We start from the raw sequence: 23,950 nt of genomic DNA on the forward strand, positions 1-23,950 counted from the left end.
CTGCATAATTCTTGGGAGAGGGAGAAAGGAAATTTGAATGTAGGTATGGAGTCTCTCCTTTTTTCTCCCCACTCTCCTTTTCTTCTTCTTCTTCATTGCATCTGTAGATGACTCTGTCCCTGGGATGTATTGGGTTCCTCCCAGAGAGAGCGAACTCCATCATTTGCAGAGCTAGGCTTTTGAAAGGGATAATGGAGCAGTACCTGGTTTGCTCTCCTTTAGCTTCAGTCCCATTCCTCCCATTGCAGAGATTTTTGGGCAAGACTTCCAGACCCCTTCTCCAAAGTGAATCCTGCAGTACCCCCCAGGTGACATCTTCCCCCAAAGGTAATGTGCCTATAATACATTATTATAGCAAACAAGAGTCAGAGTTAAATTGTCACATCAAAAAGGCTTTTGGCTCAAAATTTTCTTCTCCAGATTCATTATCACAGATTCCTCTTGAGGAAAAACAGCCCCATACACTTGATCCATGTACAGAAAAAAAAAGAAAAAAAAAAGGTAGCAGATAACAGCATTGCAGAAACAGTCCTGATCAAATTCAAGGACAAAAATGATCTTTTTTAAAACAAATTATTTTATTTTTATTTTTGGCTGCATTGGGTCTTTGTTGCTGTGCGCAGGCTTTTCTCTAGTTGTGGTGAGCAGGGGCCACTCTTCGTTGCAGTGCGCAGGCTCCTCATTTGGTGGCCTCTCTTGTTGCGGAGCACGGGCTCTAGGAGTGCGGGCTTCAGTAGTTGTGGCTCACGGGCCCTAGAGCGCAGGCTCAGTAGTTATGGCGCATGGGCTTAGCTGCTCCGCAGCATGTGGGATCTTCCTGGACCAGGGCTCGAACCCTGTCCTCTGCATTGGCAGGTGGATTCTTAACCACTGCCCCACCAGGGAAGCTCCTAAAATGATCTTTTAAAAGCCAGATTCTCACATAAAAGTTTTTTTAAAATGTGTAATTTACTTTACTCTGTGGTTCTGAAAGAAAACCGGCACTGTATATATTCTTTTGCCTGAATCTTTCAATTTGCTATCTCAGGCTTTTGGTCTTTGTACAATTTTGTGCTGAGAGCAAGAAACCCGTCAGTGGGAAACTGTTTGCTGTTACTTGTGTCTTTGAAGAATATGCCTTTTCACTTACTTGTAGTTGGAATGAGTATGGTAATGACTTTTCCAAGCCAAAAGTTTTGCAACAGTTCACATTTGATGCAAACTATTCCTTGTCTCTTAGTGTTAACTTATTTTATTCTTCTTTTTTGCTGCTCTACATCATTAACCTAATACCTACATGTGGTGTTTGAATTGATTAGATTCACAGTACTTGTTTATGATTATATTAATTGGTGTAAACTCACTCTGACATGTATGTACCCTTCCAAGTTTTGTGAGACATCTCAGTTTCTGAGAGGCTAGGTTAATATTCTAAGAAGCACCATTCGCTCCTAAGCAGCTACTTATTGGGTGCCAAGCTCTGGGGTTTGGCTCTGTAGACTATAATGGTGGGTCAGTTAGAAGGCCTGTCCTCAAGTAGTCAGTTGTCTAGTAACTGCCTTGAGACCTGAAATTGTTATTTATAACTTGAGAAATTCTGTAAGAGAGGTTCAGAGCCCGAAGGAAACATGATTCATTTCAATTCTTAATTCTTTAAAAGACAAGATTGCTAATTCATACTATTTCTAGTCTATAATAAATACATCATTTTTCTAAACATCATCAAGTTTTATTTACAGTTATAAAAGTTTTATTTTAAAGGTCTGTCTTAGAGTTTCCATTTTTAATCAGATTATAGTTTAATTCTTAGATTTAAAAACTTATTCATAATATAATTGTCTTAGATAAGTTGAGCAGAGCCTTTTGTTTTCAATTTTATGGGAAGGGCCACCATGCTTTTATAGGTACTAATGAGAATTTTATCACCTCAGGAAGTGGGAGTTCTGGAATTCTACAATTCCCTCCTTGAAATTACTTTCCAATTCTTCCATTGTTTATTAAGTAATCAAAGGCAGAGAGTTTGTTTCTGCTGTGGTTCTGTGTTTACAGATGTGCACTGGACAAAGGCCTTTAGGATATACATTTCAGGAGACTGATTTATGATGATCTGATGGCTATTAAGCCACAGTAACTATGTTACCATATTATGTGTCCTTGAAAGTCAACAAAAAATAATATGGGAGGGTTGCCTTGGGAGAGAAATGAAAACCTTAAATCAAGAGTCTTTGCTTATTCTAGGGTTTGGGGGTTGGCCAAGTGGTCATTTTCCAGCCAATCACGAGAGGCAGTAAGGCAGGTAATATGTGGGGACACATCTGGCACCATCAGTGTTCAAGTAGGGCCCCGTCACCCCTTCCTTCTTTCCTATTTCTCCCTTTTGGAATGGGAATGTCTCTCCTATGCCTGTCCCCCATTTTGTTTTAGAATCACATAATTTGTCTTGTTTCACAGGTTCACAGCTGAAGGGGAATTTTGCCTCAGGATGAACCATACCTTGAGTCTCAGCCATATATGGTTTAGATGACATTTAGATGAGACTTTAGACTTTGATGCTGAAATGATTTAAGACTTTCTGAGCTGTTGGGATGGAGTGAATATATTTTACATGTGAGAAGGACAATGAATTTTGGGGGCCAGGGTTAGAATATTATCAATTGAATGTTTGTATCCCTCCAATATTCATATGTTGAAGCCCTGGCCCTTAATATACTGTCGTCCATTTTTATATCTTCTCTGGAAAAATGTTTATTCAAATCCTCTGCCTATTTTAAAATTGGATTATTTAGGGTTTTTTGCTGCTGAGTTGTGTGAGTTCCTTATATATTTTGACTATTAACGCCTTATCAGATACATGATTTCAGATGTGTTCTCCTATTCCATAAGTTGTCTTTTCAAGCTTTTTAGTTTGATATAGTTCCACTTGTTTGTTTAGCTGTTGTTGCCTATACTTTTGGCATCTTATTCAAAAAATCTTTGCTGAGATCAGTGTCAAGGAGCTTTTTTCCTATGTTTTCTTCTAGGGGTTTTATGGTTTCAGGTCTTCCATTTAAATCTTTAATCAATTTCAAGCTTCCATTAAGTAGACTTATTATTATATTGGGGTTGTTATTTTGAAGCTATTGTTTGCACATTATAGGAAAAAGCAAATAAGTATTTATATTCATCTTTTCAGGAACCAACATTTTCAACATAAGAGAAAAAAGGTACAAATATAAAAACATAAATTAAAACCCTATAATCTTAATTTTGAATTGGTAATATCGGTATAAACTCAGTATTTTTTCCTCCTTTAAAAATACATACCAGTTTGTCTCTGTTCACCAAAAAACCCTGGAAGAAGTGACAACCCATGAGCAGGGAACACATTTGATGCCCAGTTCTTGAAGAATTCTATTAAACTTATTAACTTAAATAGTTTATATCTTGATGTCTGTCATTCTGAGGTCATAATGAAATATGGTTGCCCTTCTCATATGCAGACTCAGTTATTCCTTCATTTCAGGAAAACAAATTTATAGCATCTTTCAAGATTTTTCTCTTCCACTTTTGGGTTCTTGGGTTCAGAGGAACACTTTTTTGTTAACTTGCTGTCTTCCTTATACATATATCTTCTTAATTGTGCTCATAATGATTATCCTAAGTTTCTTTAATTTTTATTTCTAAATATTTTTACTGTTAATATTTTTAGTGTTATAGCCTCATTTTCTTTTATTCCAATGTTTTTTTCTTTTGTCTTTGAGTTCTTGTTTGGTTAAACTCGTTTTCTTGTTGCTTTCTTATAATATATAAAATTTTTAAAGGTTTGTGTTTTGTTTCTGGGTTATGATTTCTTTCCTATGGGTTGTTTGTTTTTTTTTTAAACATCTTTATTGGAGTATCATTGCTGTACAATGGTGTGTTAGTTTCTGCTTTATAACAAAGTGAATCAGCTATACATATATCCCCATATCTCCTCCCTCTTGCATCTCCCTCCCGCCCTCCCTATCCCACCCCTCTAGGTGGTCACAAAGCACCAAGCTGATCTCCCTGTGCTATGCGGCTGCTTCCCACTAGCTATCTATTTTACATTTGGTAGTATTTATAAGCCCATGCCACTCTTTCCAATGGGTTTTTAATCAGTCTTTTGTTCTTCTTCCCCCCTTCCTCTTAATCCATCATATGTTGGAAAAATGTACAACCATTAAAAATGATGTTGTGGAAGAATGCATACTGATATGTAGAAATATTCAAGACCTATTAGTGAATGAATAAGCAGGCTACTAAATAATATGTACATCGAATATGTACAGTGCATTGTAATGTTAAATATATTCATGTTATGTTAAGTATATGTGATATATGGTATGAAAGAAAAAAAGCCTAGTGAAATAAGTCAAATTTATTGTGTGCCAAGTATTGTACTATATACCTTACATGAACACCTCATTAAGTAGATCCTGTTAATACCCCCATGTTACAGTAAAGAAATTAATGTTGAGAGAGTTTAAATATCATCTGTAAAGGCAGTGAGTAAGGAAGCTGGAAGTTGTGTTTAGGTCGTTTGACTTCAGTAATGATATATATCCAAATGTTTACAGTGGTTATTTCTGAGTCATAGTACTATAGGTAACTTTTTATATTCTTCTTTGCACTACTGTGTATTTCCCACATCTTTCGCCTTTCACAAGCACCTATGGCCTTGTAATAATATAAATAGCTATTAAAGATTCTAAACAGTACTATGTACAGACTGAATAATGATATCACCATTATAATTGTTTTAACATAAATTTCCACTTCTGCTTACCTCATTTCACAACTAAATTACATAGGCAGTTTTGCATACCTTATAATAATATAAAATCTTAATTACAGTTTACATAGGATATGTAGGCGAGAAATATAGTTTAAAATTCTGAAATCAGAATAATTCAATAATACAATTTAACTTAAATTATATCATTTTCTCTCTTATTTCCTTTGTGCATCCAAGATGTCGGGTTTCTTTCTTTCTTTTTTCAAATTTCAAAATTTGGAGGATACTCTTATTTTTCTCTATGTTTTTGAGGAAGTGAGGCAGTAAGCCCTAGGTTTCTGGTTTCTATAAGAATAAATAGATACTGTAGCCAGAGGTTCTCAACATCCAAAATTTTGAGGCAATTTAATGAAGTGTTTAAACAAAGAAGGCTGTTAAACTTTTTCAAATATTACGAAAGATTTCAAGTATAAATAATATAATAATCACCATAATTTCTTGCATCCTGCTTCTTCCTTCTGGGTTAAATTCTCTCCTTAATTAAATATACTCCTTGGAAGTTCTTTCAGTGGAGGCTATTCCAGTTTTTATTTGTCTAAAATTATCCTTATTTCACCCTCAATACTATTGTTTAACTAGGTACAGAATTCTAGACTGATAGTCTTTTTTCACTCATCCACTTAAAGCATTTATTTCACATTTTTCTGTACTCATGATGCTATCAGAAATTTTAATGCAAATTTAATTTTTGTTTCCTTGTAGACAACTTGGATTTTGTCTTTGGATGCTTTAAAAATTATTATTTCTTGCCTTTCTGGTTTCATGTAAGGGATATATTGTAGATTTCATTTTTTTAATTGAAGTATAGTTAATTTATAACATGTTAGTTTCAGGTGTACAGCAGAGTGATTCAGTTCTCTCTCTCTCTCTCTCTCTCTCTCTCTCTCTCTCTCTATATATATATATATATATATATATATATACACACACACATATGATATTTACTCTTTTTCACATTCTTTTCCATTATAGGTTATTATAAGATATTAAATATAGTTCCCTGTGCTATACAGTAGTCCTTGTTGTTTAACTGTTTTATATATAGTAGTGTGTATATGTTAATCTCAAACTCTTAATTTATCTCTTTCCCTCCCACCCCTGCTATCCCCTTTGGTAGCCATAAGTTTTCTATGTCTGTGAGTCTATTTCTGTTTTGTAAATAAGTTCATTTATATCAATTTTTAAAGATTCTACATAGAAGTGATATATGATGTTTGGATTTCTCTGTCTGACTTACTTCACTTAATATGATAATCTCTAGGTCCATCTATGTTGCTGCAAATGGCATTATTTCATCCTTTTCAGTGGCTGAGTAATAGTCCATTGTATATATGTATACCACATCTTCTTGTACCGTTCATCTTTTGGTAAACACTTAGGTTGTGTCCACGTCTTGGCTATTGTAAATGGTGCTGCTATGAACATTGGGGTGCATGTACCTTTTTGAATTAGAGTTTTCTCTGGATATATGCCCAGGAGTGGGATTGCTGGATCATACGGCAACTCTATTTTTAGTTTTTAAAGGAACATCCATACTGTTCTCCGTAGTGGCTATACCAATTTACATTCTCACCAACGGTATAGGAGGGTTCCCCTTTCTCCACACTCTCTCCAGCATTTATTCTTGTAGATATCTTTTTATATATCTTGTTTAGAAGGTGTGCTTCTTGAACCTGAGGATTCAGATCTTTCTTCAGTTTGGGAGAGTTCTCAGCTATTAATCCTATGAATATATCCCCACTCCTGATTTTCTATTCTCTCTTTCTGGATCTCTAATTACTCTTATGTTGGACATTCTCATCCATCCTCTATAAATCTCTGTGCTGAATTCTGGTGTATTTTCTCAGATTTATTTTTTAATTCTCTAGTTCTCTCTTCAGCAGTATCTAATATTCTGTTTTAATCTATTCACTGAGTTTTAAATTATAATGTTCAGCTTTGTGCAGTGGCAGTATCATAGCCAATGAGGTTTATCCAAGGCATGATTATTGCTAATTAAATTATAATGTTCTTACATATTTTTCATTTTTAGAGGTTCTATTTGGTTTCTTTTTGAATCTTCTAGTTCTTTATTTATAGTGTGACATTTTTTTCAAATGGTTTTAATTACTACCTTTTTGTCTTTAGTTATTTTATTCATACTTATTTTTATAGCCCCTGTCAGATTGTTCAATTGTCTGAAGTTCTCAGACTTCAATTATTGCTGCTGGTTGTGACTAATGATTATTATTATTCCTTCCCCTAGTGAATTGTTTTCTGTTTATTTTATGACTTTAGATTATAAACTCTTTTGGATTCAGGGCATGTCACTTAGGACAATTTTGTGTTTGGTTTGACCAGTCACCCCAAGGTATCACTGTCCCAGGGCCAATTTTTATGTTAACTTTTGGCTTGGGGGATTCTTGGATCACATTTGTAGTTGTAAATTCAAACCCATGGGAGCACCAGAGCTGTAGTAAGAAGCGCCCAAAGAAAGATTTTTGTCAAATCAGAGTCTAGGCAGAGTCAGACAAGCTCCCTCATCATATGGCTGAGCTAGTGGAGTTCCTGCTTTTTTTGTGTGTGTGTGGGGCCTCGGTTCCTATTTGTACTTCCTATGGATTCAAAGCCTCATCTCTTCGTTGAGACTGATGACTTCCTCCAAGACAGGGCCATTACAATATCTGCTCGTGAAATGTTCACCCATGTGCTCTTCATTCCTGTGATGTCATCTCACATACTCACTGCTCTTGTTTTCAGTTCACTGTTGCATTTCTGCAATCTTGAGATTTCCTTTTCTTTACGGAGAGTTCAGCTGTTTACGTAAAAACATTTGTTTTATTTTACCAAAAATTTGTGGAGGTTTATAATGGGTGGGCTTTCAGATTACTTACTTAACAATATTTCAGAATCTTTTCTTTAAAAAAAATCATTTTACACAGAAACTTTTAATCACACACAAAAGTAGAGAGACTAGTACAGTGAATGCCCATGTGCCCTCTTTCACCTTATCAACGTATTATCAGTTTTCTCAGGATCTTTTATAAGGTGTTTTTTTTCTAGTGCCATTTGTAGTACAGTTTAAACTTGCTCCCATAATTGAGAGTTTGGCTGCTCTCTGTATGGTTTGCACAAAGGAATTTTGATATTAACTAGTTTGTAATTAAAATACTGTACTTCATGGTTTTAGGAAAATCACCTAGAGAAAGCAAAGTCTTTATAGACCAATATGTTAAACCCTATATTAAATATTTAATTCATTATTATTAAAATTCATAATAAAAAATTTCTCAATTATAGGAAAAAATTATAGTGTCTCCAGAAACAGAATTGATTCAACATTGCCCCCTTGTGTCAGGTATTTCTTGCCTTCCATTTCACCTTTCAGATCTCCACCTCCCTAGGTTCACATTATATCTGCCCCATTTGAATCTGGGAAAGCCTTACTCATTTTGACTCTGCTTCTTTGCTGTTCCAACTCTGTACATTCATTTCCATGTTTAAGCTTCCTATGTTTCTCTTTTTTGGCTTTTTTGGCCAGAGCCCTCTATTCCAGTTATTTTCATTTCCATCCTAACATGAAAAAGGCAGGGAGTGGAGGTGTTTCACAATTTATATTTTTCAAGGCCAGGTTTCACGCACAGTCCTATTTTTTATCATCTGACAAATGTATTGATATTATCTACTATAGTTGGTAACACTTCGGAAGAAACTAGTCCAAAATTTCTTGTTAATATCTTCTTGATAAAGAAGAAAATCTTTAATGCCCAACAAATGTCTTCAGCTTTAATCTGACCAAATTCCCCTAATCGATCCATAGTGAAGATATAATATAGTCATTAATGTTTTTTTTGAGAAACTCTTTATGTATCAAGGACTCAAAATGACCGACTTGTGATGGATTAGCCTTGCTCTGTACACTATAATTTAGAAGCAGGTATAAGGCAGCAAATATTTCAGCACAATAGTTGGAACACTGGCACTAGACCATGATTTCCGTCCTTGCTAACCTTGGGAGAGAAGCGGCTCCTTAGAAGGGCAGAGCATGGGCCCCTCACCAGTCGCGAGTGTGGGCAGTTTCCCTGGAGAAATGTGTGACTCTGCAAGTTGGAGGTGAAATGCAGTGTGCAGACACATCTGGTTTCCCAGGAAGAGGCACTCCTTTTGTGCAATGCTTGAATGTGTGGACAAAGCCAGGGTTGCTTGTGTGTTTGGTTATCTCTGCCTCTGACATGTTCAAGTCATATACAAAAACAGAAGTCCTCAGAATCAGAGGCCCCAACACTTGTAAACTGATCACCTTTAATTCTTACCGAAAGTTATAGAGAGGTCCTGGGCCTGCTGCTCAAATGTCCCTATGTGGAGGGCTGTAGAGGTTCCTGGAGGGAGGACTCTTCTCTGATGATCAGCCAGCTTCCTAAGCATGCCAACCTGTGCCATTGCACAGAGCCCTGAGCATAGACGGACTCCATACTCTGTTTAATGTTATGCTGTCACCTTGTTGAAATTATTAGCAATAATATAAATATAAATGTTATGAATGATATAAATAAAATAATATAAAAATAATTTTTTACCAAGGGACCCCTCATTTTCATTTTATCCGGGGTATGCTTAAGTTATGCAGCCTGTTCTACTCCTGGGTTTTTACTGTGATGGGGCCAACTTCATTCTCCTATCTGCCCTTGAACTAAGCACAGTGCCAGGCAATGCCATGAGCTGATTGTCATTGGCCAGTCAGGACCCACACCTGGAGCTGGGGGTAGGGAAGGGCCTCCCAAACTTCATGGCTGCTATTTAGTTAAGGATGGGGAGGTAATGCTGAGGATATAACTAATAAGAACCATTCCACTCCTCCCTCCCTTTTTTTTGTTGAGTGGTTGCTCATGTTTTGCTTTCTAATATTACATTGCCTTGTCATAAGATAAAAGGTATATTTATTAAAAAGAAATAATATGTCACATGCATTCCAAAAGATAGTACTAGAAATTTATTGTAAACATTTCCTTTTGAGGGAATTCCCTGGCGGTCCAGTGGTTAGGACTCTGCACTTCCACTGCAGGGGGCACGGGTTCTATCCCTGGTTGGGGAACTAAGATCCCACATGCCATGGGTGTGGCCAAAAAAATTTTTCCTTTTGAGTGTGTAGAACACACCCTCCTTTACGATCTTATACCCTGTAAAATCTTCCTTTGTAAATTCAGAGAATAAAAAGGTAAATATCAGCTCAACTTGAGGCTGACTTGTTACAGATTTTAATTTTAGTGTATTCTGGGTTAAAAAGTGTTATCTGAGTGAGCATTTTATAAATCTGTTACGAATCACAATACCTAGCTGGTAGAATACAGACCTTAGTATGCAGGTTCGCCCTGTCATTTATTCTTCTGTTACTTAAGTTTTGACTGTTACTAAACCTGAAATGTGATTCCCAATAAAACTACACAGGGCTGGGAAATCCACTGAAATCTCATTATGTTTTTGAACAGCGACGTTTAAAACTACCCACAAGTGAGGTAATGATTTTTACAATGAACTCTGACATCAATGAACATCGTGTACCGCTGAGTAATTTCTTATACTCTCATCATTATAGAATTTATTTGTACCATTCTTGGTATTAAAAAACAAATAATTTTCATATGTATTAAAGTACAGTTTGGCTAAATAAATAAAATAAATTGTATTAAAGTACAATTTGGCTAAATAAAAATAAAATGTGGTCTAATTTCAAGTTCTTATTTTTTAATTTCACAGCACCAAGCCCAGTGCCTTTATTTAATAGAGACTTAAATATTTTCTCAATGAAGAACTAATGTTTTTAAACAATGAGTGTTTTAAAAAATAATACCCAGCATTATTTTATTTTACAAGTAAGCCAAACCAATTGATGAAACCTTGAATTTTGATCCTATATATATAGGAAGAGCGCAGAATGAAAGCTTAATGTCTCTGTCTCAGTTTTCCTACTTACATAACATAGATACAAATCTCTCTCCCATCTAGTTCACGGTTTCGGTGAATCACAAATGAGATAATAATAATAGCAAACACTTTTATAGTTTATCATATGTGCTAATGATAGGCATTTGTAAATACCATTTAATCCTGACACTAACCCCATAACACAGATATTTTTATCTTCATTTTACAGATGAGGAAACTGATAAACAGAGAATTTCAGTAACTTGTCAAAGGCCACATAAATAGAGACAAATAAAAGAGAATTTGAATCAGACTGTGGAACCATCATACTGAGTATGGGAAAGGTGTTTTACAAACTTGAAAGCACCATATAAATTTGAATTATTTTTATTGTTCAATCATTCATAATTGTAAGATAGATAATTATATGGGGACACAATCTAGTTCTTTTAAAATTAATGAAAAATGACTGGTAGATGGAGATGTGACAGCTGAAATGTTACATCTTACTTAGTTCTATGGAATGTGAATAATCTCCAATAAAATATAGGCCTCTCACTGTGTCAAAGCATTGAATTTGTTGAATGAATGAGTTCCATCAAGTTATGAGCATTTAGCTACCATTTAAACATCTTAGAATCAGGTAGTATGGATGTGTGTATGAATGACAGGAGAGAATGAGATACATACACACACACACACACACACACACACACACACACACACACACACACACACACACAGACTGTGAAAGCTTGAAGATTGGCAAAAGACTTCACCAAGAGGCTTGAGGTTGCATTAAAAATGTTAGGTCTGGAATAAATGTAATTGTGTAGAGAACATTAAACCCTAAACCTCATGTTTCTCCTGGCAAGAGTAGCTAGTTCTTACTTAAGTCTGATAATTTACACAGCGTTATCCTTGGTACTCAACGTTTTTGTGCGAGTGTAAGTTAGCAAGACAATGGCTTACCTATGCCTTGATTATGTCTATAAAGACTTTTTACAAATGTCACAGATGACTCATTAAGAAAGTGTGCCTTTTGTCTCTTTGATTTTCTCTTATGAGAAACAAAATAGTTAATATGTTCTGATTCACAGATGTTTAGAGTTAGTTAAAAAGCCAGGATCTTCATAGAGAGGGTCTGTCTGTAACTTTCTGTACCTTCTTATCCTACTGTAACCCCCTTGCGGATCTTCCAATGTACACGATATCCTTTTAAATTGGTTTGTCCCAGAAATCCTTCTCGCAAAATGTTACTTTTCGTGTGAGTTACCTAGACTAGAGAATGACCTTCATTATTTCACTCTGCTGACGTAGTCCTGACCTGGGTGGACTCCATAATACAGCCAGGAATAGACACTACGCATTCCCAATCCAATTCGTCCCTCAGTGAGGACGGGTAACCTGTTTTTAATAGCAGATTCATTGTTTTCTTTGAGAAGGTTTAGTGCTTACTAATCATGGAGAAGCAGCTCTATTGCTTGAATTCAAAGAGATTCATCTAAATATTTTACAATGAATGAAGTAAGTTTACGATGTTTAAAATTAATGGTATCTTGACAGAATGATACAGTAGACAGGAACAGATTATGGGATCAGCATGACTTGATTTTAATTTCAACTCTACAACTTTTTTTTTTTTTTTTTTGTGGCGATATGCAGGCCTCTCACTGTTGTGGCCTCTCCTGTTGCGGAGCACAGGCTCCGGACGCACAGGCTCAGCGGCCATGGCTCACGGGCCCAGCCGCTCTGGGGCATGTGGGATCTTCCCGGACCGGGGCACGAACCTGTGTCCCCTGCATCGGCGGGCAGACTCTCATCTCAACCACTGCGCCACCAGGGAAGCCCTCAACTCTACAACTTAACATCTATGTAACCTTGAATACTTTCTCACCCTCATTGAATCGGTCTCAATATCAGTAAAATGTGAAAGAAACCCAGCTTTCTCATAGGCTTGTGGGAGGGTTAGATAAAATGCTCTATATAAAATACTTAGCAAACATTCAGCCTAGAAAGTACTCAAGGATTTTTTTCATCTATTTCCTTAGCTTTAAATTGTTTTATTTTACTATAAAACAGTAAGTGGAAATGAAATTTAAGATGTGTTTTTTATTAAGAGAGAACTTGAACAGATACTAATGGTTTATTTAGGCTTTTACTGCAAAGTAAGCTTATCTCATCCTATCTCTCTCTGAATCGTATATTTTTTCTTGCTGGAGACACCAATGCTGTTGAAATATCAGTTGAACATCAGCAGTATGAGGGCTTTGATAAGCTTTTTATCTCTGTTGACAAATTTGATCCTCACAACCTCTCATTCACATCATTATTGCTACTTTGCAGATTAGGAGGTTTTAAGACGTTAAGTAATTTCCCCAAGGTCACACAGCCTGGTGGGTGGGGAGGCTCAAGGTAGATTTTGGCTTCTGTGTCTCAGTCTTGGAGTAGCTGGCTTTTACTTAACTCTGATAGCTTACAGTGTTTGAGCCTAGTCTTGGCAGCTATAGCCATCATTTTTACCCACACTTTCCTCAGAGCTCTTTGCAGCTCTGGCATAAAGGTGCTCATCAATTCATCTTTCTCCAGCCTTTACAGATTGTAAGCACAACTTCCTTTTTTTTCTCTACTATGGTGAGGTCTCATGCTAGAAGAATTGAATATGCCTAAGGATAATGGGACACTTGCCTTTTACAGGATCGAAGGGTAATTCCTGCTCTTTTACTTTCAACTACTGCACTATAGTCCAGAGTGGAGTCCAAGAGAGGAATCAGTCTGGTGGAGGGAACAGTATGGGATGGTTCCCTATGCTGTGGTGAGTTCTAGGGAACAGATTGTTAAAAACATTTGTAGCAATATTAGCCATCAACATTAGTGCCCTAGGGTCTCATAGATACTGGCTTTTTTCATGTCTAATTCCATCTTGTTCAATAAGAAATCTTGTAGTGAAGACATTGTTCCATTTAATCTCATTCATTCAGTGAATAACTATTGGGTGTATACCCTTTGGTATCCATTGGTTTCTAGTCACAAGACAAAGTGTCTACTTGGATGTGGAAGGATACTGAGAATAAACACATAAATAAACAAGATCTTAACAGGCAGTCCTATTGTTATAATGAAAACAAATTAGGATCATGTTATAGTGAGGCCCAGGAGTACTTTGAATGGGATGCTTATGGGAACTTTTGCTGTCCCCCGAGAAGGCGGGTTCTCTGAAGCAGGCCTTTCCTGTGGCTTCTTACCCCCGCAGGGCAGCTGAGCTGCTATGATTAATCCAGTGGAGGGAAGGCACTTGCTTCCCTTTGATGTTCTTATTTGATGGCTTTGAATCTGTAGTAAATATGACATGATGACAACTTAAATATTATAATAGGAACAATGAAGACAGGATCCAACAAGCAAAATGCTTGCGCATGAATATGAATTATTGGAAATCAAAAGACTGGCATCTGAGTTTTATAATACATATTTGTGCTGCTTGAATATTTGATTCTGGTACATTTCTTTCTTTCTTTTTTTTTTTTTTTTTTTTTGCGGTACGCGGGCCTCTCACTGCTGTGGCCTCTCCCGCTGCGGAGCACAGGCTCTGGACGCGCAGGCTCAGCAGCCATGGCTCACGGGCCCAGCCGCTCCGCGGCACGTGGGATCCTCCCGGACCAGGGCATTGGCAGGCAGACCCTCAACCACTGCGCCACCAGGGAAGCCCTGGTACATTTCTTAAGGAAGGAGTTCACTTTCAAAACTAATAGTCCTTTGTCCTGTCCTAGTAAGAATAGATTTATTGTGATATTAGTCTCTCCTTAAATAGGCACATCTGCTTCTTTGTTTCTTGCTGAGCAATAGGACTATGACTATGTATATCAATGCCAGACAATATTTATTTGTGTTTGTTTTTTGTCTCCCCTGACTAGACTTTAAGCTCCATAAGGGCAGGGACTTTGTTTTGCATCATGTCACTTGCTCTGCACCTAGAGCAGTGCCTGACACAGAGTAGGAGCGCAATAAGTATTTGTTGAATGAGTAGTAAAAAAGACCCCACCTGCCTCCATGGATCTCATGGGGCCCCACTGAGGGTGGTAGAAATTCAGGGGAGGGGCTTCCCTGGTGGCACAGTAGTTAAGAATCAGCCTGCCAATGCAGGAGACACGGGTTCGAGCCCTGGTCCAGGAAGATCCCACATGCCGCGGAGCAACTAAGCCCATGAGCCACAACTACTGAGCCTGCGCTCTAGAGCCTATGAACCGCAACTACTGAGCCCGTGTGCCACAACTACTGAGCCTGCGCTCTAGAGCCCATGAACTACAACTAGTGAGCCCGTGTGCCACAACTGCTGAAGCCCGTGTGCCTAGAGCCCGTGCTCCTCAACAAGAGAAGCCACTGCAGTGAGAAGCCCGTGCACTGCAACAAAGAGTAGCCCCCGCTCGCTGCAACTAGAGAAAGCCCACGCACAGCAGTGAAGACCCAACACAGCCAAAATAAATAAATAAATTTAAAAATAAATAAGTAAAAATAAAATGAGCAGTACTGTGTCACAATAACTTTAACAAAAAAAAGAAAAATTCAGGGGAGACGATGTCTTCAACTATAATGTTTAGATTATGGACACAGCTGTTGATGGAAAGAGACTTGGATTTGGGTTAGGATGACTTGAGTTGAATTTCAGCTTTGACATTATTAGCTGTGTGAATCTTTAACTTTTTTAACTTAAAAATTTTTTTATTGAAGTATAGTTGATTTACAATGTTGTGTTAGTTTCAGATGTACAACAAAGTGATTCAGTTATATATGTGTGTGTGTTTTATATATATATTTTTTTCAGGTTCTTTTCCATTACAGATTATTACAAGATATTGAATATAGTTCCCTGTGCCATACAGTAGGTCCTTATTGTTTATCTATTTTATATATAATAGTGTATATATGTTAATCCCAAATGCCTAATTTGTCCCTCCCCACCTTTTCCCCTTTCATAACCATAAGTCTTTTTTTCCTGTGTCTGTGAGTCTATTTCTGTTTTGTAAATAAGTTCATTTGTATCAATTTTTTTTTAGATTCCACATGTAAGTGATATCATATATTTATTTTCCTATGTCTGGCTTACTTCACTTATCATGATAATCTCTAGGTCCATCCATGTTGCTGCAAATGGCATTATTTCATTCTTTTTTTATGGCTGAGTAACTTTCCATTGTATCTATACCACATCCTCTTTATCTATGCCTCTGTTGATGGATATTTAGGTTTAGCTGTGTGCATCTTGTGGGAAATTACTTAACCTTGTTTCCTCAGCTGTGAAACTGAGTAACTTGTGAGGAGGGCACATGAGCCAATGTATGTGGAAGGGCCAAGAGCAATGCCAGGAGTGTTACAGTTTCACAGTAAACATTGAGGACAAAAATATTCAGATAAAAGTGGGAGATATAACCATAAAAGGCTGGGATTTAAACTGTAGAGGTGGGAATAAAAGATATCATCTGGGAAAACAACAACAAAATTTGACAGACCGGATGGCAGAAATGAAAAGGAAAACGTGTGAAAAGGGCCAACCCTGCCATGACTTTCTTCCCAAGCCACTGAAAAGGGCTGTGTACAGAGAACTCTCCTTTACAACCCCATCGAATTCTCAGGATGTGGAAGTAAGACAAATGTAGAAGCCTCCACAAGGAAATCCTGTGAAGCAAATTCACGAGTTAAAATAAGTCAGTTTAGCTAAGTTAGGGCAAACCAACCATGCTCTGTTAAAATATTGCCTCCTGTTATAGTGGAATCTTTACCAGTAGTCCTTCAATTAAGTATGAAATCATACATAGGAAGTCAGAAAGGTTACCAAGTTTTCCTGTTAGGTTATTAGACAAAAGATAGCAAAGTACTTTAGAAAGTTGATATTTCATGATTTTTAATTTAAGAAGATTTTTCCTGTCTAATAACACTATTATTTGTTATAATCATTATGGTTTAGATACTATTTTGCTTTTATTTAAAAATGATTTTTATTTGATTTTAATGGATTTTTAAAAGAACCCATTGTTGAAATAAATTCTGTGTAAGTCAGAAGTTTCTTAATTTTACATTAAAAAAAAGCATATAAGAAACTAATTTCTAACTCCACATTACCTAATTCCAGAAGTAGACAACACAGAATTTATCATAATTTCCAAATGAACATAAGGAAAGCTCTTAAAACAGACCCATCTTTCCTTCCTAATTACTGCATCTAGAAGTATTAGCAATGTGATATGAGTAGATATAGCCCCAGTTTGATCTAGAAACTACTGAGTCAGATTAAGAAAACAAAACAAAAAATCAAAAACTCATCTTCTCAAATGCAAGCAACATTTTATTTTTCATGTTTAATTTTTTTTCTGAAATTGGGACCTATCTTGTAATCAGTGCATACTCTGAAAATTTGTTATTAAATCGTGCCTTATTAGTAGTGCTGTTTTAGAATTTAAGAGCTAATTAGAATAAATATTTCTGCTTCACCAGAAATCCGTTGAATCAGGAAGCAATTTTGCTCTTCAGATCTGTTTCTAACTTCTCCTCCCCAAGTTCCCCAATTTAAAGTAACTATTATTTAAAAGACACATTATGATGTCTATAGGAACGCTATGGTTAATTACATCTATTGTATTTTTTATACATTCTTATGTAGCAACCCTGACTTCCAATTTCTATTAGACTCAGTAGTAAATTCTCAGGGAAGAAAAACAAACGTTCCACCCTTTTCTTTACCCTATGAAAACCAAATTAGAGGGAGCAGCAACAAATGATTCCATTTCCAAACGTGCCCTTCCCTTTCCCCTCAGAGAAATGACTCTGCCTGGTGCCCAGCATGTAGCTGACTTATGAAAACTCATTTGCCCCTCGTGAGAATGTGCACGAATACAAAACTAGAGTTACATGTTTCAAAGACAATGGAACATTCTGGGAAAAAAGAATATTTGACACATAGGTTGAGACAGTAGCAATGATAGGAAATGTACACAGTTACTTGAATATAAAAGGCCTGAAATCAAGAGTCTTAAAGAGTAATTCCCTTTTATATTTGTTGGCTGTTAGCAAATTCTCAGCTAAGTTTGTTGAACCTTTCTGCCCAGATTCAAGTTTTTTGATCATTCTGTGTTACATGCAATTATGATTCTGTCTTTGTAGTAATTTTTCTCAACCACTCGTTAAGTACCCTGTTTTTTTTTTTAACATCTTTATTGGAGTATAATTGCTTTACAATGTTGTTAGTTTCTGCTGTATAACAAAGTGAATCAGCTATATGTATACATATGTCCCTATATCCCCTCCCTCTTGCGTCTCCCTCCCACCCTCCCTATCCCACCCCTCTAGGTGGACACAAAGCACCAACCTGATCTCCCTGTGCTATGCGGCCGCTTCCCACTAGCTGTCTATTTTAAGTTTGGTAGTGTATATATGTCAATGCTTCTCTCTCAGTTTTTAACCCTTCTGCCAGTCCAGACCTTAGATATCTTTCAACCAGCAAATCAAGTTCTTCCTCTTCATTAAATCTTCCCTGATCGTTCACTCTACATTGAATTCTTGCTCTTTTGAATTCCTTTAGCATTTGCTCTGCTACTGACAGCTGCGGTATAGTGGGAAGAATGTTGTCCTAAGAGGTGGAGGACACATGTATCAGTCCTGCTTCTATTACTGACTGGGTGTCCGTCTACAAATCACTTTTTAAAAAAATTAATTAATTAATCTTTGGCTGCACAGGCTTTCTCTAGTGGCTGCGAGCGGGTACACCACAGCTACTCTTCACTGTGGTGCGCGGGCTTATTGTGGTGGCTTCTCTTGTTGCAGAGCACGGGCTCTAGGCACACAGTCTTCAGTAGTTGCAGTGTGTGGGCTCAATAGTTGTGGCTCTCAGGCTCTAGAGCACAGGCTCAGTAGTTGTCGTGCACGGGCTTAGTTGATCTGCGGCATGTGGTATCCTCCTGGACCAGGGATTGAACCCGTGTCCCCTGCATTGGCAGGTGGATTCTTAACCACTGTGCCACCAGGGAAGTCCCTGCAAATCACTTTTTGTCTGTCTCCCTGGCTACCTATTTGTCTACCCATCCCGTCCATCCATCCATCACCTTTCTATCTACCTACATACCTATGAGAGCCTTAGTTTCTTCATTTATAATGAGAGATTATAATCCTAATAAGAGTGGTTTGGAAAACTTTAGAAAACCATTTTATAAATATAAGACATTATTATTTTTGTCCATGCCAATTGTTTTGAGACATATTTTAAGGTTTCAGACTATTATTTTATCATTTTCTCTTTTCCCAAGGGAATTTGCTATTAGGAAATCTCTTGTGCAACTCACACTGCCATGAACATAGTATAGCCACCAAAATATGATTTTCCTCATTATCATGTATTTTTCAAATGCTCTCTCGGTGTTGTGTTTTCTTTGCCTCGGTGGGGTAAATGAGCCTTTTGGTCATCTCACCAAATATGGTTTATAATCAAGTGTATAAACCCCAAAGCTGATGACCCCTAAAGAAAATAATGCAATGTAAAATGAATGATAATGTGATCAGAATACATGGTATATTATCTATGAATTTAAATACAGACTATGTGATATATCACTATATGCTTTTTAGCCTCTTCCTTTCATGGGCCATTAGGAATTAACTTCTTAAAGAACTGTTTTTAACATCATAACCCCCTTTGCATTAGCTTAAGGTGGCTCCAAATGGAAATTTCTCAGAAAGCATAGGTTTGAAGATCTGGAATTTCCACATAATAGCTGTGCACTCCTGGGCAGATGTCTTAGGGTTTCTGATATTGAATTTCCTCATGTGTAATATATTTATGATATCACTTTACTGGGTTGTGAAAATGAGATAATTCTGAACTAGGAGATCTGAGTACCTGTTGTGGTGCCTGGCACAAGCTTGATTTGTAATAAATGTTTTCTTGATACTGAATTCTTCGTGAATGATTTCATATTTTTGTTGGAGATAAATTTACTCTTAGCTCCTCTAAGCAAGCTTTTCTGTTTATAGCACAATACATATAACTGTGTCATTTTGAAGTCCACTCTATACCTTCTTCCAGCCTCTAATGCTTCTCAAACTGAAATGCATTTTAACTTCCCTCCTAAAAGATTTGAGTGTCGTACTTGTGAAACTTGCCCGAAACTCCCCACCTCGGCCCTCATGCAAAGCTGAATTCATGTTTATGTCTATCTGTGTTCTATATACAGATTTTAATCTGGATTTTTCTTCTTCTCTGATTCTTCTATTTCCCATTTTGTATTATGAGTTTGATGAGGTCCAAAAAAATGTCGTGCCCTTAAGTTTTTGGCCAACCATGCAAATTTATGGCATGAAGGAGAAGGAAAGGCCATGGAGGTGGTAATGCTCGGGAGAGCCAGCTTGGAATAAAATGAGGCCAGAGTCTCTGAGCTGACCCTAAACATGGGCAGGATTGGAAATCCTTGAATAATCATGTATTTTTAAAAACAGGATCATGGTATACAAATTGTTTTGTGATTTGCAATTTTTATTTATTATAAGCCTCATTCTAGGTGATTAATAGTCTTCTAAAGCATCTTTAATGTAGCTGAGCATTCTGTTGTTTGTTCCATAATATTTTAAACCAGTTCCCTTTGTTGAATGTTTAGGTGATTGCTATCTTTTAAAAAGTATAAACTGTGCAGAGATGAAGATCCCTGTAGATAAATCCATGTGCACAACCATGATTAATTCCTTATACATTTTTAGAAATATTACAGTGTCAAAGGCTATGCATGTTTAAAATATTTTTTTGATACATATTGCCCTGCCCAGCTGTGATCCAGAATAGTGATTGCCCATTGACTATGTGTGAGAGTGTATTTTTCCACACATTTTCCCAGCACACAGATGCTATCCCTTTATGAGTATTGGCAGCTTGATTTCATGACCACACACACATACACACACACACACACACACTTTTTTCTTGCTTTTTAAAAAATTTATTTTTATACAATTTTTAAAGGTTATACTCCATTTATAGTTACTATAAAATATTGGTTATATTCCCCGTATTATACAATACAGACGTGGTGTATATATATATATATACACCACATCTTTATTCATTCATCTGTTGATGGACACTTAGGTTGCTTCCATATCTTGGCAATTATAAATAATGCTGCTATGTATGTATGTGCCTTACTGTATATCTATAATCATTCTGACTTACAGAATATATTTTATTGTACGAGCACATTAGTCTGTCATATCAAATGAGTTTATAAACATATAATTCTGATGTGTCTTTTCCTAAACATAATTGTCTTGCCTTCTCAGGTGCCTGCATGAATATCACTCACAGCCAGTGTCAGATGCTGCCCTACCACACCACGCTGACACCTCTCCTCTCTATTGTCAAAAACATGGAAATGGAGAAGTTCCTCAAGTTCTTCATGTACCTCCATCGCCTTGGTTGCTATCAACATATCATGCTTTTTGGCTGCAGCCTTGCCTTCCCCGAGTGCATCGGTGATGGTGATGACAGGTATTTTGGAATGAAAAGCATTCAGTGATAAGAGTCAGTGGTAGCAGAAGTGTCTGAGAAGAACAAAATCATCCCGAGCTACCCCCTTCTGTTTTGGTTGTTGTTAAAGGAAAAAAAAAATCCCACACCAGTTTTAATCCTTTTGAAGTAGACATTTTTGGGAAATCTGGGATAATTTTATTTATGGGAAGAAATCATTCAGGCTATTAGATGGAGGCTATCAGCTGGGGTAGTCAGTAGCTGTTTCGCTGAGGGTCTGGTAGAAGACAGCACACTCCAAGGGCGATGGAAAAGATGTTTTTGAAGAGACGATTTATGGTGGTGTGGGCAGGGTTAAGAGAACAAGTAAGGATGAGAGGCACCAGGGTCTCATGATAATGCGATGCAGTTCCACTACTCAGGACTTGAAAGAGGCAAAGAGCAGGCAGACCTGGAAAAAGCTGTAGTTGTGGGCAGGGGGTCTCCCGACAAGCCAAGTTCTGTGACTCGAGACAGAGGGACACAGCCACTGCCAGCCCTTCAGTCCTGCAGGGAGAGAGAAGAAGGAATAGATGCCCTGACCTCACTCTCCTCTTGCCCTCTCCTCTGCCAGGGCCTCCTACTGACTGAACTCACCCACAACAATTGGGCAAGGGTGAGCAATTGATATGAGTGCAGTAGATGAGATCCAAAATCTCATCCCAATATCATCAGTTCAGAAGTCCCAAATCTCATCTAAATCAGGTATGGGTGAGATGCTGGGTGATTCTTACGGTCCACACTGGAGCCCAGAGCAGGGTGAGGAGGGTGAAGGGTAGATGCAGAGCGACAGAGACTGTCCAGCACAATATCGAATAGGATTAGAAAGAATTTTCTTTTTTGGGAGGGTGGGGGAGAACATGTGAGTCGGTGTACTTGTGTATGTGTCTTGTAAGCTCATTTCTTTTTTTTTTTAAATTGAGGTATAATTGACATGTAACATTATATTAGTCTCAGGTGTACAACCTAAAGATACAATGTATGTGTATATTGTGAAGTGATCACTACAATAGGTCTAGTTAACATCCATCACCACACAGTTACAAATTTTTTTTCTTGTGATGAGAACTTTTGAGATCTGCTCTCTTAACTTTCAAATATACAATATGGTATTTTTTTTTTTTTTTTTTTTTTGCCGTACATGGGCCTCTGACTGCTGTGGCCTCTCCCGTTGCAGAGCACAGGCTCCGGACGCGCAGGCTCAGCGGCCATGGCTCACGGGCCCAGCCGCCCCACGGCATGTGGGATCTTCCCAGACCGGGGCACCAACCCGTGTCCCCTGCATCGGCAGGCGGACTCCCAACCACTGCGCCACCAGGGAAGCCCAACAATATGGTATTATTAACCATAGTCACCATGCTGTACATTACATCTCCATGACTTATTTATTTTATAACTAGAAGTTTGTACCTTTGAACACATTCCCACCTTTTTGAAATAATACAATGTCAATATTATATTATATTGAAATAATGTAATTTCAATATTATATTATATTGAAGTAATAATTTTCAGTGAGAGTAAATCAATAAAAGTATGTTATGGAATATCTGAATTAGTAAGTATACAGTTTTTTAAAATTTCAAAGCACTGTTAAGTACATAATCATATATAACATCAATTATTTTCTGAATTAAAATGTTAGAAAGTTTTCAGAGTAGTAATGAGAAAATGAATTGCATTTTTAAGTGCAGATAGGTTCCATGTTATTTGTACTAATTTAATGTACAAAGAAAGTTTTGAATAGACAAAGGTTTTTATTATTATTTTTAACATCTTTATTGGAGTATAATTGCTTTACAATGGTGTGTTCGTTTCTGCTTTATAACAAAGTGAATCAGTTATACATATACATATGTTCCCATATCTCTTCCCTCCTGCCTCTCCCTCCCTCCCACCCTCGCTATCCCACCCCTCCAGGTGGTCACAAAGCACCGAGCTGATCTCCCTGTGCTACGCGGCTGCTTCCCACTAGCTATCTATTTTACGTTTGGTAGTGTATATATGTCCATGGCACTCTCTCACTTTGTCCCAGCTTACCCTTCGCCCTCCCCGTATCCTCATGTCCATTCTCTAGTAGGTCTGCATCTTTATTCCCGTCTTGCCCCTAGGTTCTTCATGACCATTTTTTTTTTTTTTTAGATTCCATATATATGTGTTAGCATACAGTATTTGTTTTTCTCTTTCTGACTTACTTCACTATCATCTCACACTGGTCAGAATGGCCATCATCAAAAACTCTACAAACAATAAATGCTGGAGAGGGTGTGGAGAAAAGGGAACACTCTTGCACTGTTGGTGGGAATGTAAATTGATACAGCCACTATGGAGAACAGTATGGAGGTTCCTTAAAAAACTAAAAATAGAACTGCCATATGACCCAGCAATCCCACTACTGGGCATATACCCTGAGAAAACCATAATTCAAAAAGAGTCATCTACCACAATGTTCATTGCAGCTGTATTTACAATAGCCAGGACATGGAAACAACCTAAGTGTCCATCATCAGATGAATGGATAAAGAAGATGTGGCACATATATAAAATGGACTATTACTCAGCCATAAAAAGAAACGAAATTGAGTTATTTGTAGTGTGGTGGATGGACCTAGAGAAAGTTTTTATTATTTTAACTGGAAAAAACCTACATTGCTGTAAAATAAAAACTGAGTAGAAAAGAAACAATAGATTCTGAATTATAGAAGTAAGTATAGAAGCACTATTAACAGACACCA

At 37.2% G+C, this 23,950-nt stretch overlaps 1 protein-coding gene and 1 pseudogene across 1 annotated transcript in view; both read left to right on the forward strand.

The window, feature by feature from the left end:
- The window catches only part of CORIN (corin, serine peptidase), a 222,061-nt gene that overhangs the window by 22,265 nt on the left and 175,846 nt on the right, over positions 1–23,950 (forward strand). The window contains exon 3 of the mRNA XM_065877801.1: positions 20,990–21,197. Coding sequence (XP_065733873.1) covers positions 20,990–21,197 — 208 coding nt within the window. The remainder of the gene's footprint in view (positions 1–20,989; positions 21,198–23,950) is intronic.
- On the forward strand, positions 6,709–6,821 carry LOC136123985 (U4 spliceosomal RNA; annotated as a pseudogene).

The sequence above is a fragment of the Phocoena phocoena genome, chromosome 5 (assembly GCF_963924675.1).
Source record: "Phocoena phocoena chromosome 5, mPhoPho1.1, whole genome shotgun sequence".
NCBI classification, from domain to species: domain Eukaryota; kingdom Metazoa; phylum Chordata; class Mammalia; order Artiodactyla; family Phocoenidae; genus Phocoena; species Phocoena phocoena.